Here is an 18,493-nt window from a genome sequence, read left to right on the forward strand (position 1 = left end):
TTACTTTGCAGTCCTATGCAAATATTAGAGCTGAAAACCTTCACTTAGTTTTTATTTCATTTTTGTTGCACTGTGCTCCTCTGTCCGGCGCACTTATGAACTTGGCTGTCTTCTGCGCTGAAAGTGGCATCGGCAGCGGGAGTTAACCAGTTTTCTTTTAGCTTTTTGTCTTTGGGCTAAAAAGAAAAGATGGGACTGGAAAAAAAATGGAGATTCCATTGATTTTTATTAAACCTCGCTCGGATTAAGTGTCTTTATTGGTTAATTCTCTTTCCCAGGAACACAAGAAAACAATATGCAGGAGGAACGCTGCTAAATGCTCTGGATGCTTTTCTTATTATTAAACCACAGAGAGGCCAGACGAGCCCTGTGAAGTGTTGTGTAGTGAAATGAGACAACATGAAAGCATGCATGCAAAACAACATTGTTGCCTTGGAGGTGGAAACGTACATAGAAGCGGTTTAGTGTTTTCGGTTTCACAATGGTGTCATATTTTCACGTGTGTCCACAGATAGTGGAGTAGTTAAGTCTGCTGCCACTTCTGGCCTAAGATCAGAGCTCATCAGACCTTTTTTTTCCTTTCTATAGCTCATTAATGTAATTCTGTAGCTTATTTCCAAAGGTCGAAATAAAAAATTAACAAATTTTGATAGTGATCCTTTTTCTTTATCATGTAGACAGTGTCTCACATCTTTAAGATCTATTTTCTAGGAGCAGTAACTTGGTTGCCACAAGACAAAACCAGCCAGTGAATATTATTGAAAATTGGGCTGCAGTATTGATCGTGATCCTCTTTGTGCTATGTCGTCCCACAGGAGGAATACAGGGCAGAGGGCATCAGCTGGCACAACATTGACTACATCGACAACACAGGCTGCATCAACCTGATCAGCAAGAAGCCCACAGCACTGCTCCATCTACTGGATGAAGAGTGCAAGTGAGTCTCTGAGCCTGTCTGGTTACCTGTATGGTCAGTGCATAGTGATGACTGGAGCGTGGGTGGTGAGTAATGACTCTGAGAATTTGCTGTAACCGACATCATGGGCTTGTGTTGGGCGTGTTTCACCACCACATTCATCCAGTTCAGAGTGTCAGATGAATGGCTAAATGCTCTTGTTCATTGGTGAAACTCATTTTCTGGTGTCCTGTGTGGGTAAACCACACCCAGCAGCAACTTCACACAGGTCAAAACAAAGGCTGAGAGTGAATTTGCAAATACCTTGCTCACCACCAGTAAAAATAAACCACCTCAGCTTATTATGAAGAGTTGGCTTTGTAAACTTTACCGTTTTCTTACATAAAGTAGGGGTTTTCAATTTTTTTTTTTTTTCTGGACCCCTATGTGTTGACCCCATTTTCACTAAGCTGTGGAGCCCCATTTGAAGTGATTTTGCCCTGTAGGGACCCTGATATGAAAATACATTTTAACCCTAAATATGAAATTGTTATGATGTAATACGAGTAGATTTGAAGTGATGAGATTAAACATAAAAATAAACATAAAATAATGCCTCATACATTTTCTATTTGCTATTCCTCATTTTGCTGAGGACCCCCTGGATGTCCGCTCAAGGACCCCTGACGGCCCCTGAGCCTCACTTTGAAAACCCACTGACCTAAACGACCTGCCGTATACCTGTTTGTCTTGATTTTGTCACGATCTGATTAAATTCCACCGAACAGTTCTCTGGAAAAGGTTAAGTCTTTCTCACTTTGTGAAATCCACGCCACCATGTTGTTCCTGTATAGTTCCTTGTATAGCCTTTCAATTCAGTCTGATTTTTTTTTTTTTTAAATACATTACCACATTCCTGATGTCTTTCCCATAAATTTTCACAGAATATAACTCCTGTCAGTAACACAGGCAATTTACCACTTTAATCCTTGCAAGAGCACGGCTGTCATGCGACTATTTTTACGGAAGATATTTCCTATTTGATTCCCCCCTCATAAAAGAAGTAACACACCCTTTCTCTATTTGGACATCGATTCAAATTCCTCCCACTTGGAATAGCTGGAAAGCAGCGAGTCCTTGGCTGTGTGTTTTTCATAGCTCAAGTTTCCCCCCTTTTGCTAAACCCCTGGTGTCTCATTCTTCCCTTCCTCTCTTCCTGTAAGCTGTTGATTTTCTCCGGAACTTCTGGCTCTCGGTTTTTAAAGGGCTAGAAGGAAAGTCGGTTTATTAGACGACATCAGCTCACACATCCAGGGACGGCTGCACTGGAGTCAGCCTGCACCAGTGCTAAATAACCTGCGGCAAGAAAGGGGTGAAATGTCAAAACTGGTCACAGATGAGCGATTAAAGGAGCAGTTCACCCAAAATACAAACGTATTTCCCCCACTTAGCCCCGGTTCTGGATGGACGGCTGCTGCTGCTGCTGCTGCTGCTGAGTTTTTCACATGTAAATTTTTGGTGGTTAGAGCTGCACAAATACCCATCCAGCCCCATTATATTGGGGTGCTTGGAGACAGAGAAGACTGCGGCCCTCTGGAAAGCTCTCCTGGAAAGATAGATTGCACTACGGGTAAATGGGGAAAATATATTTTTTTGTTTTGTTTTCATATTTTGAGTGAACTGCTCCTTTAAAAAGCACTGGTAATTCATTTCCAGTGTCCTATCATAAGGACTGTGAATGTTGTGGCGATGTGATTGCACAAGTGGCGTCGATGAATCTGTGTCTGTGTCACTCAGAAAGTCAGGCCGCTGAAGACATGTCTTAAAAATTTTCACGTGTCAGACGAGGAGAAAGTGTCGATAAAAATATCTCCGCTGTGATTTATGCTGGAATATTCATGTCCCAGTTCACAGCTTGCAAACAAAACCGAGTAAAACCTCAGCAGTGCGAGATCTTTGCAGAACCCCTGCCATGTTCCTCCTCTTTTCGCTGTGTTTTCCATTTGACAACACATGTGGAAACCCGCTTGATGTACAGCTTGCCTGGGAGATGACACAAACCAAACTCGCTTGTCCTCGTTTCAGCTTCCCTCAAGCTACCAACCAGACTTTGCTGGATAAGTTTAAGCGGCAGCACGAAGGCAGCAGCTACATCGAGTTCCCGGCTGTCATGGAGCCTGCATTCATTATCCAGCACTACGCGGGCAAGGTCAAGTACGGCATCAAGGTCAGTGGCTAATTGGACCGAAAGGGAGGAGAAAATGCGGCCAGGCTCCACTTTGAGTTTAACAATTTGTAATATTTTGTTGCAGGAGGCGGAACGCAAATCTTAGTGTTAACTGGATAACTTGTCAAGATTTTACTAAAAGTATCCCTGTAACTGGGTGGGAAATCATCACTGTTGGGCGAAAACCTTGTACCTCACTTTCCAGGAGCTAAAATAAACAGCCTTGTTTTTTTTTTTTTTTTGTTTGTTTGTTTTTTAGCTTGGCTGCCATGAAATGTTTAAAGTTAATCCTCTGGGTTTTAAAAGGGGTCATAGAATTTCCACAACCCACAGAAGACCATGTAATCTTCTGATTGAAGTTTAAACATTAAAATCACCAAAATTGAAGTTATGATGGTTTTCACACTACAGCAGTGAAATGTAATATGTTGCTGTATAATGTAATGATATTATAATATTACATTAACTGGAAATTAGTACATTATTAATGGCTTAACATTTGAATTAATGGCATAATAATATTATTAAGAATATAATTTCTCGATTTAATGATGTTATTGCGATATTATTCAGTGCTTCTATTACATCACTAGTTAAAAATGTTACACCCCTTGTAAGTGTTACCAGTTAATTTAATCTTGTTATAAAATTTAACACATAACAAGGTTTTTTAAAATTATTTGTTTTACACTTTTGACCCTATTGGATGGTAATTTTTATCGCATTTTCACAAGTTATAACATTCAGAAACTGTAGGTTATTAAAGCTTTTTTTTTTTTACATTTATAACACCCTAACACGCGTGCACAGTTGTATGATCGACACACTGTGAACGCACACTAGTAAATGGGGTGTACAGTGTCACACATAACAATGGAGAGGCATTTTTAATCACTTTCTTGGCTTGTGTCCCAACCGCAGTCATATTACACAACCAAATCAAGATCTGGCAGCCCAGAGACCCTGTCACCTATTGTGCAGGTCTGGGCATTTATTCAGAGTTACTACCATGAACAACAGGCTTCTCATATTCTGCCACATGCAGCCAACCAGTTAAATTCCAACTCACTGGAATGCATCTTAAAGTGTGTCCTGTGTTGTGACCGCAGGCTTGAAGTACAAAAAAAAAAAAAAAAAAAACCCAAAAAAAAAACGGCAGTGGCGTTATTGCAGCTGTTCATAATTTGCATTAAATAGTTGAATAATCCTGTTAGTGTAATAAATGCCCCATTAATTTGACAAAGGTTGATAAAGGTTATTTTCTAAACCTAACTAAAAATAGTACAAATTGAGCACATCCAATTCAAATATGTAGCTATTAATTAATCATTGTACGGAAGAAATCTTGCTAGTGGCTTATATTTAAAAACTTTCCTTTGAATGTAATAAAGCACAAGTCACAATAAGCGCACTGTGAATAGTAAACTAATGCTTTTGCAGTGTAGTTCCTTCTTCCTTGACAGTTTGAGTCTCAAGCGACACAAAGTCCCTTCCATTCAAAACCACAACGGCAAGTGTTGTTTTGTCGGGTAACCACTTGATCTTCATAATAGCTTTGTAATTATTTGCATATTCGACATGCTGTCATCGCAGACAAGATGCCTGCGCTAGTCAAATATGTTCCCGCTGAAGTTTGTACTGGCTACTTGTTTACAGGCAAATCAGTAAATAAAATGCACCAGTCAGCGAACTGTCACCTGCTGTACTGTGTCAAGACTGTGAGGTGCATGGGCAGAAATTCATCCATCTCTCGCTCTCCCTTTCTTTCACTCACACACACACACACACACACACACACACAGGACTTCAGGGAAAAGAACACAGACCACATGCGCCCGGACATCGTGGCTCTCCTGAAGAGCAGCAAGAACGCCTTCATCTGTGGGCTGATCGGCATCGACCCCTCGGCCACTTTCCGCTGGGCGGTTCTCCGAGCCTACTTCAGAGCCTTGGTGGCCTTCAGAGAGGCTGGGAAGAGACACACGCAGAAGAAGACTGGTGAGCGCTCACACTCACAGAAGCTGTGCGGTGACACATGCAGTGCAGCGACAGGGCAGACTTAACTAGAGAGGAGGGGAAATCTGATTTGAGCTCCGTGCAGCAGCGTTGCTTGAAAACCTTAGAACATGTCTGTGGTCAATAAACGTCCGCTCCGCAGTATATTTTGTCTAATTTTGTGGGAGTGCATTTGTCAGTATTAGCCTACACTGGTGCCCTCATACAAAAACAAATGCATAAAAATCATATTTGAAAGAAACGGTTAGTGTGTGTGTTCTCCCAAGTCTGGTTAGAGCTCAGACTGTCAGACCTCCACCAAGGATTCTATAAAGAGGGAAGGGATAATCATTTACTGCAAGGCATGTAAGCATTATAAAAGCCAAACTGAAAAAATCTTGGCACAGTGAGAATAGTGGTGAAATTATTTTGTTGTCATTCTGGAGCTGGTAATGTGTTGGCTACTATATAAGTTTTTGAATTTCTTAATATAACTCCTTTGGACTAACTTCGACTGAGACAGCTCCTCAGCCCAGCAGTATGCTTGAAATATAATCTAATCCTGTTTGGGCAATTAATTTCATCCACTGGATTTTGGATTCATTGGAAGTACAATAAAAACTGTGCAATGGAGATGTAAATAGGAAAGCATAGCTATGATAAAACTGCAGTTTGAAACTGTAACTAAACCACTTTCAGTCGGCTGGCAAGCCATGCAGTGATTTTATCCTTTCTGTCCTTTATAGGTTTCTTTACCTCTGCCACCTTTTGTATTTAGTGTAGTATACCGTATGTGCATAGTGCTAGTAGTGCTGCCATGTATACAGAAGGGCTGTGCGATATGATGATGTATATCGAGGGAAGAGAGAAAAATGTCTTTTGTTAGAGATTTCCCTCTATCATTTCTGCGATTGTTATCACATAAGTCGCTTCATGGCAATATTTTATACTGAGTCAGAGCTCCTAGTTGTCTTAAATGCACCATTACGCATGTGGGCTTCAATAATAAACAAACATGGAGGAGCATGACACAGAATGAAACTCACTGCAACGCTCAACACTCATACAGAACAGGACTCAGCCCGAGCAAGACAAGATGAGGAACTTGTACCTAAGAAGGGGGGCACCTCCGTTGTTTGGGCGGGGTTTGGATAAAAGAAATCTGACGCAACCACAAAACAAAGCTTTTCAAAGTTTGCCTGAGACCGGTTCCCACGTCAGACCCCGACACAACAAACCTCCTCTACCACTTACAGGAAAAGACATGAGCGGTAGGACAGGGAGAGCCAAAAGATGCGGGCTATGGAGGGCAAGTGTTGAAAACAAAAGCAAATCTCAGTTCTGTTCAGAGTCACATCCACATAAAAGAAGAAAAGAGACTTTGCATTTCAGTTTTCACAGAATTATAAAAAAGCAGTCATGATGCCTGTGGTTATTTTGAATAAACATTTTTTTTTCATCCAATTTACAGAAAACATACTGCATCGTGATGTATATTGTTATCAAGATATGAAATGATTCATATAGGAGATTTTGTCCATATCGCACAGCCCTGGTGTACAGTAGTTGTTCTCTCTCTTTCAGCTTTTGCACTGTATGAATGCCCTCTTTCCCTTTAGCATTTAGCGCTCTAGCTGCATTTGATACGTAGTGGATTCTGCCATCAGATGTTCTGTCAACGTTGTTCGATGCCATCATGTAATTTAGACTGACGCGCTGCACTCTCCTCTGCCCCTTGCAAGAAATATTATGTGAAAATGTGGTTGTGTGAAAATAGATTGTTATTTTTTTAGAAATCTTCTATCCTTTGCTAATCCTTCTGTAGCTTCTAGAAACCCTTCCTCCGAACCACAATCTGAGGATCTCAGTGTCACCCAAGAAACCTGTAGGAAGAGCTTCCCTTCCCCCAGGGAGACTCACACAAAGTTGCATATTTGACATATTGTAAAGATGTTTGTCCATGTTTTTTATGATTTGCCTTTAAACCTGTACGGACAAAGTTTAAATTTAGCTTTGCAAAATTAAAGCTCCTCTTGTCTTGGAAGACATGCTCTATTATCATATGACAAAAAAATCTAAAGATGACACTGTGGAAAGTTTTAGCTACAGGGAAGAGGGGGGAGACAGAAATCCCGCCGCCGCCACCACCTGCAGTTTTGAATGTCAGTTATCTCTCCAGACGTCTTGCACAGGTATCTCTCCAGTAGATGACTGCATCTCTTGATCTCTTCTTTGCTGTCTAACCTGTCGTTTCTCTCTCTTTTCCCCCCTTCTCTTTCCATGTGTCTTTTTCTCTTCTCTGTTTTTTTTTTTATTTTTTTTTTTTATTGTTTCTTGTTTTGCTTCTCCAAGGGCATGATGACGCTGCTCCCTGTGCAGTTTTGAAAAGTGTGGATAGTTTTAGCTTTCTGCAGCACCCTGTGCATCAGAGAAGCTTAGAGATCCTGCAGAGGTGCAAAGAGGAGAAGTACAGTAAGGCTGCAATACCACAATAACTCCTCCCACTGTCATGTCAGACCAGGAGCTGGGAAACTGTAGGGACGAAGCAGACCAACATCATCAGCTTGTATCATAACAGTCAGTCAAGACAGATCAAAAGGATACATGTCCAGAAATACTGAAACATCACCTCACATAGTTCTGGGCTTTATTTTTCCCAGTTTTTTTGAGATTTGTGCCTCATCTCAATTATGAGAAGTCTTATTTTCCATCACCAGACTAGATGTTTGTTGGTCTCCACTCCCTCTGTCTCCACCCTCCCACTCTCTTATGCACCTGCATGTACACGTTCTCCATCTGTCACGCATGTTGTTCACTAGCACGCTTCAGCCATCCTGTCCCTAACTTTGTGCGCTTATGGGCCTTTCGGACCCAGAACTGCATGTTTCCGCAGCATGAGTCAGGCCTTTTGTCGCTCGGTTAACGAACCTTGGTCTGGGGGAAGCGCACAGTAACACTACCAGGTGTCCCATCACAGCTTTTATTCATCCGTAATAGCATAAAGCTATGCTCTCATGTCTAGTCCTGTCTGTTGTGCAGTGGGTGCAGCTGAGACATCGCTTATCCACATTTGCACTAAAGTCTAAAACCCACCGACTTCCTTGGCACTAATATCCAATAGGCTGGTGACGGTGATAGCAGACTGAGGGGAAGAGTTATGACGTAGCTGGGAAACAGATCTCTATATTATTGTCACTAACTTATTATTCACAGTCAGTAACAGAAGCTTTTTCATGTGGTGAAGAGCATACAGTAAGCCTGAATCTGTCACACACTTCTTTCAAGGTCACTTTTACTCCGCAAACATTTCCCCACACTCAACTGTTTTCTGTTTGTTTGTTTGTTTGTTTGTTTTGTTTTGTTTTTGTACCACACTGCAGCACTAGATGAAAGTGAAAATGTTGCACACAGTGATGCTGAAAGTGAAAACGGTACCCTGTTAAGTCTGTTGGCTGTCTAAATACATTGAAGTTGATCAGATAGTCCCACCAGATCACCTCTTTAAGTAGTCCAACACACTTTAGATCCCTCTGTTTCTCATCACTGTGATTGATTGATTGGCTGTAGGTGAAGATGGATTGCTGGTGTATGGATAATATCACTTCCTTTATGGCCACTCCAGGTTTATCAGACTCAATCAAGTTAACTACGGCCAAAACCACAGCCATTGTAATTAGAGAAAAATGTAAAGTGGATTAAATCCATATCTGATCTCATCTGGAAGCCAATAATAATTTCACTTAATTTTTTTTACCTCTCTAAATCGACTGTGCTTTCTGTTTGACCCCAGAAAAGCAGCAGTTTGGGTGAAAACTTCTCTAGGTTCAGTTTATTTCACAAAATAGTTGATAATGTGATAGAAATAACAAATTGGCATCTCAAATAAGTGTAACTGAGAAAGTTTTGAAGCAGTCCTGCAGTCCAGACTAAACCAAATAACTCCTCAGGATCATTAAGACTAACAAGACAAACTCACCATTAACCTCTCAGATCTTTTTTTTTTTTAAATCGTCTAGAATCAGTTTTCCATAAAAGGCTTATAACACTCACTGCAATAACACTTGAGTGTCACATGGTGTCAAAAGTGTGTTTTTTATGTTTGTTGGGAATGGTTTGGTAGGTTTGGTTTTAGTTGAATGTTTGCGTGTGTGCGTGTGTGCGTGTGTGCGCGTGTGCGTGCCTGTGTGTATGTTTCTGTGTGTGTGTGTGTGTGTGTGTGTGTGTGTTTGTGTCCCCTCACATGCTACAATCCTGTCTGTTGGTGATCAGGTGTGTCCAGAAAGAGTCCGCGCACACCGCTGTCGGACCTGCAGGGAAGCAACACCGTCAATGAGAAATCACCACGGTAAGAGTGTGTGCACTTTCAGATGTGCCGTTACAGTGCATGTTGCAAATATACACAACTTACTTTGTTAAATTTTTTATTTTTAATTCAAATAAATATAGTGTAGGTTTTATAAATATAGACAATTTCAGAGCAATAAATGTATGTGAAAATATCTTTACATATTTGTGGATTGCTTCATGTTAGTTTGTTGTTCACATCAAATTTGTGACTTCTCTCTATTTGTCTTGATTTTTGTATAATATGTCCCACAGTGGATACATAGAAATATAATTTTTGGTGGGATTCCTAGCAGCACCAGTAGGTTTCAAGTGACGTTTTCTTGAAAAGGGATGCCAGCAAAGTAGAACGATGTTCCCAAATTATTTATTAATCACAGCTGATTAATATGTCATCAGGCATGACATAGGTATAATGAAGACATATATGAAATGTTGTATTTGTGTGTGATTTATAAAAAATACTTCAGGAGCATCCAGCCACATGAGTATGTGGGAATCTCTCTTCAAGGATAATTTTGGCCTCACTAAAAAAAAAATGTATTTCAGATCTAAGGATGAATATAGGTTTAAAAAAAAAAAAAAAAAGCATATCAGCTTCCACTTCTGGGTACTTTTTGAAAGCTACACCAAGCCTTATACATTATGAATGCCACTAGTGTATCAGAAACTGTCAAATTAGAAAACAGCAGAAATATTGAGCGCTGGCCGTTAAGACAGAGGCAGTGTTCCCTTTATACGGAATGAGTGATGAGTGTGCAGTGACCCTCAGTATCACCCTCACAGCACCCTGCTGACATGCTGGTCCACCACCTCCTCTAATTAGCTGTGGAGCGTGAGATTAGCAGCCTTCAGCCACGGCTGGTAGCACAGGGCGGCTCACACAACACTGTTTTTGTTACACAGGAGCACAGTCTGGGGCTGTTAAAGTCCTCCTTAATGTGATTTGCAACCTCTGCCCTCCCTCTGCCTCCCTATCTCCCTCTTCTCTATCTCTCTCTCTCTCTCTCTCTCTCTCTCACTCAAACACACACCCATGCACACACTCCTCCCTGCATAGTAAGCTAGCAGTGGCGCCCCGTGCAGCTGCTTCCTTCATGATGTAAAGTCAGAGTTATGCATTCGAGAGGAGTGCCCAGGGAGCGATAAATATTGGGTCTCGGCAGGGTGCTTCTCAGCTGGACACTGCAGCGGACAGTGCAGTGCTTTATGGGACTCTCAGGGCGACCACAGAGATAAACAGCCACCACAAAAGCACATTGTACTGTCACCATTTATAGAGATAGATATTCGACTGGGGAGACATTTCTCCTTATTGTGGTAGGCCAGATGCAAACAGATGGTCTGTGCTTATTTCTTATTACATATAGTGGCATAATAAATGCTTTTCTGATTTGGTTGCATCAGCCAAATAAACCCTTAACCACTAGTGCTCGCACTGCATAAGAATATGATATAAATCTAGTAGTCCATCACAATGGAAACCCCATACTGTATATATACTCACCACGGCATTTCCTCCTATAGCTTTTTTTTTTTTTTTTAACATGTGCTATAATTTACATTCATCATGTAATGCAGTAATAGCCTGGCAGTTTAAATCATAGCAATGTCTGAATACACCCCTCCTCTGGGACTGTGAGGTTGTGCCCTGAGCTATGATATGGATGTTGGACTCGTGTTGTTATGTTATAGGAGCCTCCCCGGGGTCTCCTCCTTGACTTCCATAGAGAGAAAACAAATGGAAAGACATAGAAATAAAACTGAGTAGAATCAGCGTGGGTCTTGTATTTTTATTTAAAAAAAAAAAAAAAAAAAAATCATCTGGTAGGTTCTAGTGGCTTGGTGGCTTTTTCATGACATTATTTAACAAATTTGTTAACAATAATACAGCTAGTGTGTTGTAGGCTAGTGTTTGTTTGGGATTATTTGGTTTACCACAGGTTTACGTTTTGGTAATGCAGGAAGCCAAATTGCTGTGAAAGGTTATGAGATGTGATATAGTCATAATTAGACATATTTGCTCTTCATCAGAGAAGTTGTAATCCAGGTGCAGGACATTGGAACAAGTGGCATCGATACAGACCAAGTTCTTACAGAGCGGCATACTGATGGATTATTACTGAAAGCTGTTACCAGGAGTGCCAAAAAGAGCAGAGATGCCACTGTGGTCTGTTTGTAAAGTGGAGAAATTAAGCCAGTAGATGATGGTGATAAATTTTGCGTATTTGCAGCCCAGTGATAGAAATGCAAGTTGGGCATTGCAAGGCCACAGTTCTTTGCTGTCATTTTTTTTTTTGTGTGTGTCCAATGAACGGAAAAGCTAGTTACAGTAGAATAGAATACAGTAAAACTTTATTAATCCCCCAGGGGTGAAATTCAGAGTGTCACAGTGGCAAAAGAATAGATACATACAAGATACAGCAAATACAGACAGGACACACAATGAGGTCGCAGTAACAGTGACCGCATGTGCAATCAAATAATAAATATAATAAATAGGTAAAAGCACAAATGTGTCTTTAAAGTGCTGGAAGCCTGTGTTTCTGTGTATGTGCGTGCGTGTAGTTTGTAGTTTGTAGCACACACAAAACACACGATGAGCACACAGCTGAGGGCTGGATTAGTATACAAAACACAGGAAAGTTAGACACCAAACGCTGCTGCAACAGGCTGCCGCTCGCCAGGCGCCATCTTCTTGTGTGAAGTGAGCAAGGAGAGGGTTTGGTGCTCGCAATAAAATGACCACATTTATTTATATGACAAGCCAGTGAGAAAGCACTTAAAACCTCTCACCAAAAAATATCAAAAAGCTCAATCTTCTGAGATGCTCGTCTGTTTTGACTCTAATTAGCCATGAAACTTCTCCCTACAGTTGAGTCTCACTTTAGCGTACCTTCAGAAATTACTCGGCACCCCTGTTAGTAACTTTCTCAGATCTAGCTATGAGCTTTAATGTGTCACTGTGTGTGGCTTGTGACACAGCAGGAGCGATCCCTATAAATCATGAGAGCCGAAGACAGACTTCCATGGTCATGAGACTATGATGGATTGCTGCTGCTGCTCCTAGACCCTGAATCCTAATACCATAAAAAGTTGGGGATTGTTTTTTTTTTTCTCTGCTTTCCTCTCACCTTTCACCTCTCCTCTCTTTTCGGTGTTAAAATACGTTTGATCGGTAAATGGTTTTAACTGCTCCACCTGACCACCGTGTTTATTTTCAGGTCAGGTGGTTAGGGTTTACCTTGAGGCCTGAGGTTTAGCCCTCTGTGAAACTCTACCTAGAGGATGAATTCCTTTTTCCACACGGGAATAAGCATTCCCTCCTGAGAAAATTCCCAAGAATTTTCCCACTGACACATGCAAAATCTCCTGTGAGTTAACAAATTCCTTAACACTGCCAGAGTGGTTATTTTTGAATCCATAAGGGTACAGCATACATTGAATATACAAAGTACAGGGACACTTGCTCTTTTCATGACGTGCATTGATGAAGAGTTTGTTTTTTTTAAGCTTTTATCCCTCACTATTTCCCCTTGTTAAAATCTGTGCCAGTCACACAGAAGATGTGGAAAGCAGAGCAGACACACGAGAGGATTTTTGACCTTTGAGACTGTTGTGATGTGGATGTGCAAAACAGTTTGCTGCTCAGTGTCAGGAAGATGGCCCTGATAGCTGATCCTTCAAAAAGTTACATTGCAGATAAATGTTGCAGTGGCATCTCTAACAGCCCGCAGAAAATCAAAATCATCTCTTTATTATACAACAGGAATTTTAAAAATGGCTTAAACATTATCCTTATTATCATGTTATCCTTAAGCTGAGACACACTTGCCTCAGACATACACATACAAAAGTGAATATTTTGGCACCTTTAATTGTCCATTAATTCTTTGTGTGTATGTTCATTCCAAGGGATTCTCTGGGCCTCGGCTGGAACGGCCGTGTGGGTCGACAGAGCCGCCATTCGTCCAGCAGCTCCACCACAGAGGAAGATGGCATCTTTGTCAACTCCACCAGCAGCAAGCTCCTGGAGCGGGCTCACGGCATCCTGATGTGAGTAACAGCATCCGTCCTTAGTCACATGACTAATAAGGATAAAATTAAGAATAAGAAAAAATCTTTATTTTTGTAGCACTTTTTCAAAATCTATGCTATAAGTGCTTCACAAAGGCAGCAAACTAAAATAATAAACTCACCAGATTTTTAAAAAATGACCTTTGCACAAGGATCTCGAAGTGCCGGTATGTACGGTATTAAGAGGTCAGAGATACAGTGGGAAGAGAGGCCATGAAGAGCCTTGAAAATAATTAATAAGATCTGTCCTAAAACATACTGTGAGCTGGTGTAAAGAGGCTCAGACAGGAGTGATGTGATCATGTCTCTTGGTTCTGGTTAAAAGCCTGGCAACTGAGTTCAGTACAGTCGAGAGTCAATCAGTAGATTTTGGTTCATGTAAGTAAAAAGGCTGTTGCAGTAACCCCGGTGAGATGAGATGAAGATGTGTAAAATACTCTCTGTGTCTTAAAGGTTAAAATAGATTGTATTTCTAAAAAATTCTACAATGAATTTTTGAAGATGAGTCTTTCATTAAACTTTGCTGATCCTCAGCTGAGACAATGCAACACTATCTTCAGTTCAGTGTCTCCTCACCACCAACACTTCCAATTAACAACACGCTATTTTTATTATGTGGGGCAGCAGCTTGAGCTCGTGTTAGAGAAACCGTCTTTAAAACAACCTAGGTTCAGGCCCAGTGCAGGCGAACATCTGCCCTGCTGAACTGTCCCTCAGCAACGGCTGCATTCCTCGCAGCTCCAGAGCTGACCCTGACCTCTGACCTCTCTGTGGAGGGGGGGCAAGCGAAAAGAGAATTTCCCCTCAGGGATCAGTAAAGTTTCACGTTATGGGGACATGAGCCAAAGAAAGATTTTTGGGAAAGATTTTTGAAATTAGTGTAAAGCTTTATTGATCTTTTGCTTTATAACAGCAGGTTAACTTTTAGGCGTTACCTGCAACTGCAAGAGCAAAGTTAGGGCCAACGAAGGCTCGGCAATATCAAATATATCATGATATTTTTACTATTTTTCATGAGTTATTTTTTTATCAACAGTCATTAGTACTGCAGATATGATGACCAGGTAGAGGTAAATAATAAAACAACTGGAATAGTCAAATGTATTCAAATAATTGCATCCATTTGCCAGAAAAAACAAAACCAAAAAAACAACACTTACAACATATCATGATACCATGATATCTGAAGTCCCATGCAGTGTCTGGTCTCATACCCCAATATTGATACAATTTTGATAAATCGTCCAGTTCAAGGGCAAGCACACAATCTGTTGTGCTGGTGTTCCTCTCAGTCCCCAGTGTGCAGAGTAAGGAGTCGATTTCTGCGTGACAGAGACTAATTTGTACCTTTTTTTCAACAGGAGGAACAAAAACTACAAATCTAAGCCTGTTCTTCCAAAGGTAAATCTCACTCTCACTTTAACTTATCGATAGCAAGCGTACGATCTGTTCTCATGCTGCTGATAACGTGCTAACCCTGTGATAACCCTGCCCTCACCTGCAGCACTTACTGGATGTGAAGTCACTCAAGTACCTCAGCAACCTGACGCTCCACGACCGCATCACCAAGTCTCTCCTTCACCTCCACAAGAAGAAGAAACCACCCAGCATCAGCGCACAGTTCCAGGTCAGACAGACACATACACACACATAGACAGACACAGAAACCCACCCAGACTGTAGTGTAGCTCTGTGTTTTGGCATTCAGCACTCATACCAGGGAAATCACATAATTAGCCAGAGCTGGATTTTGGATTCCCCCTCCAGCTCGACGGCTTGATCCAGCCGTGAATATGATAAAACCAGGGTGTGTCCCTTTTGGCTGTAGGTGGAGCCACAATCCCTCCATCTCTACTGTCTGCTGCCTGGGCCTTGCATTTGTCCATGAGCATGAGTGTAGGTGTGTGAAACCTATTACGCACTTCACATACCCACCCAAAAGTTGTACATGTGTGACATCATGTCTGGGTGTTTTAAAAAGAGTACGAATATCCCATAGGCTCTATCCAACCTGATTTGGTGGGAAAGTTCACATTTTCTCAGAAAGTGACAAACACTTCCCAACCACTTTTGTTTTTACAGAATTGAGAAATTCTTTGGGTTTCTGTTTCTGCTTTTGCCCGCCCTGCAGATAATATCTCACCAGTGAAGGCTAAAAAAACGAGCGGTCGCCAAAGTTTGGAGCTCTTGGAGGCAATTATCACTCTCACTATTGAAAAGACTGGTACAAATCATTGAAGCTGTTAACAAGTGGTGCTTTCCTATTCAAATTCAGATGGACTTTGCAGGACACCAATAACGGTAACAGGACTTTTTTTCACAATAATCCAAAATTCTACCATTTTTTTTTTTTACTCAATATGAAAGAGAAACCCTAGGAACAAGAACAGGCCCTGACACCCTGCCAGATTTCCCAAAACTTACATTGGTAAGAGGGCAGCCTGAACTAAACACAGCGCTGGTGTGATGATGATCAACTAAAATGCTGATTTTGAACAGGCTTATCTCATGTCCTCTTTGATCTGCAGTCATGAAAATATGTGCGTCTCCTCGTGGAATGGAAGAAGTTATTAAATTCCGATGAATGAATCTGAGTGTCTTGACAACTGCTCAGCGTTGGCGGTGGTATGCGCTCCACTGAGTTCCATTTAGACTCGCTGATTTCTCGTTGAGTGAGCTCAGCCCTCTGCCTGCTGGTGGTAGAGATGAGCGCTGAGGCCCCTCTGGCCGGCAGCCCTGGCCTCAGTGTGTGGATGACTTCACTTCCCACATCCTGTGTTGGGCCTGATTGCTTTAATCTCCCATGGAGGAGGAGGAGCCTGCATTCCTCTTGCCACTGAAATATCACACACATGCCGACACACATGTGCATATGTTTACACACACACACACACACACGCACACACATGCAGATGAAAGGCCCATGGAAATACACCACACATGTTGTCTTTTTTTTTTTTTTCACACGACCACATGCTTACATAGCCATGCTGATGAAACTGCATGCACTCTAAAGTTTGTTCGCACTTTGCTCTGACATGCATGTGAACTCAATGAGCGTCAGTGGAGTCACACACTTTCTAATGAAGAGCGAGTCTAATTCAGCCCTCCACTGCAGGCACCAGAGGGCAGACACATGCTGTGCTAGTGTTTGCAGTCCCAGGCAGCACCTTGCACTATATTTTTCAGCAAAGACTTGGGAATAAAAGACAATTATTCAGCGTCTTACACCTACATGATTGCAGCTTCTTTCACATTAATTCACAAATACATTTTAAACAAAGATTTTCAAATGCCTAGTTTTCACGTAAACATTGAGAGTATGGAATAATCTCGGTGCTACATGACAGACTTCCTCCTCTTCCCATTATATTAAGAAACATTTAGATGTGTTCTTACTGCATTATCTAGCCATCTATAATACAATTTTCTTTACAACGATTTAATGGCAGTTATGAAAGCTGGCATTTGTTTTGTTTTTTTGTTTTTGTTTCTAGCACCTGTGCATATTGGCTAATCTTGTTTTTTATCTTTATCTCATCTACTGTAATTTTAAATCTCACTGCACAACTGAATTAAACTAAACTAAACCAATTCTCAGCTGATATCCTCCACCTGACTTTGATTACCTCCTGTCCCACAGCTGTGAGGCTACAAAATGTGCCTTAGTTTGTTGCGGATGGCATTTTGTTACAGCTGATGTCTTGTTATTGTGTCTCATTGTGCAGGCCTCTCTCAATAAGCTAATGGAGACCCTGGGTCAGTCTGAGCCCTATTTTGTCAAGTGCATCCGTTCCAATGCTGATAAGGTAGAGTATTCCCACTTTGGAGAGCAGCCAGTTCATCTGATTTGATTTGATTTGATTTTCAAAGCGTTTTTCATTTTCCCTTTACGTTACATGGCTTTTCTAAAACCGTGTATCATTTTCCTCTCCGCTTTGTCTCTCTTTTTCATGCTTTCCCTTCACTCACTCTCTCTCAGCTGCCCATGCGTTTCAGTGATGCCTTGGTGCTGAGGCAGCTTCGGTACACAGGTATGCTGGAGACTGTGCGGATCCGCCAGTCAGGCTACAACATCAAGTACACCTTCAAGGTAATGCTCAGAAATATAGACAACTTAAGTCATTCCTTTAAACCACTCAGTTGCTAAGTATTATTTATTGAGGACACAAACTGTGAGCACCCTAAGAGACTAATCTAAAGTGTTGCAATTCCAGCAGGCCACATTAGCAGCCCACTTTTACTGGGTGTAGGAAAAGCCGATGATGCTTTAAACACACTTTCCGTTCATGCTTACTGAGCACAAAGTCTCAGAATCGGTGGTGAATTTATTTATTGACAACATGTCATTGGTGTTGATGGAGCAAGTCAGCCTGGATTCATCCAGCTGTGTCACAGGGGTTTTATGCGGGATGTGGATTGGCAGCCATCTTAACCACACTGGCTGTCATAACAGTGATGTCAACCTTGTGAGAAATGCTGTATGACTAATGAAGCAGATCATGGGGAGAGCGAATTGGGTGCGACTTTTGGTCACATATTTCCAGTACCGTTTCTCTCTCTCAGGTTTATTTTCGTTCAGATGTTGTGGCAACTTGTCACTATTGTATAACTGAATATTTTTCCAAGCACAGATGAAGTCACCGATTGACATAAATGAAACTACTGTAAAACCGATAATTACTTGTGTCTGCTCACTAAGATAAATTTAGTATCATCCTCGGTCATCACAAATTCCTCCAAACATATTAGTGCTGTGGTGAGCACTAATGAGAAATATCTTGGGCATGTATCACTGTGGAAGACTCTGCTGTGTCCCAGCTCGGGTCTTCAGAACAGAGCCTCTCCATTGTCCTCGGGTCTCTCAAACACTCCCCATGCTTGTAATTGTATAAACACAGCATCTGTTTCACTGTCCACCCCCTACAGCCCCAAGTGCAGAGTGTATTGAATTC

General features: G+C 41.4%; 1 protein-coding gene across 4 annotated transcripts in view; it reads left to right on the top strand.

Moving 5' to 3' along the window:
• The window catches only part of myo9aa (myosin IXAa), a 116,107-nt gene that overhangs the window by 81,576 nt on the left and 16,038 nt on the right, over window positions 1-18,493 (top strand). For all 4 annotated transcript variants that reach the window (XM_030076113.1, XM_030076133.1, XM_030076141.1 and 1 more), the window contains 10 exons: window positions 816-937; window positions 2,981-3,122; window positions 4,925-5,120; window positions 7,470-7,589; window positions 9,387-9,462; window positions 13,377-13,517; window positions 14,900-14,939; window positions 15,043-15,165; window positions 17,267-17,347; window positions 17,521-17,631. In XM_030076113.1, coding sequence (XP_029931973.1) covers window positions 816-937; window positions 2,981-3,122; window positions 4,925-5,120; window positions 7,470-7,589; window positions 9,387-9,462; window positions 13,377-13,517; window positions 14,900-14,939; window positions 15,043-15,165; window positions 17,267-17,347; window positions 17,521-17,631 — 1,152 coding nt within the window. The remainder of the gene's footprint in view (window positions 1-815; window positions 938-2,980; window positions 3,123-4,924; window positions 5,121-7,469; window positions 7,590-9,386; window positions 9,463-13,376; window positions 13,518-14,899; window positions 14,940-15,042; window positions 15,166-17,266; window positions 17,348-17,520; window positions 17,632-18,493) is intronic.

Source organism: Myripristis murdjan, chromosome 3 (assembly GCF_902150065.1).
Source record: "Myripristis murdjan chromosome 3, fMyrMur1.1, whole genome shotgun sequence".
Taxonomy (NCBI): domain Eukaryota; kingdom Metazoa; phylum Chordata; class Actinopteri; order Holocentriformes; family Holocentridae; genus Myripristis; species Myripristis murdjan.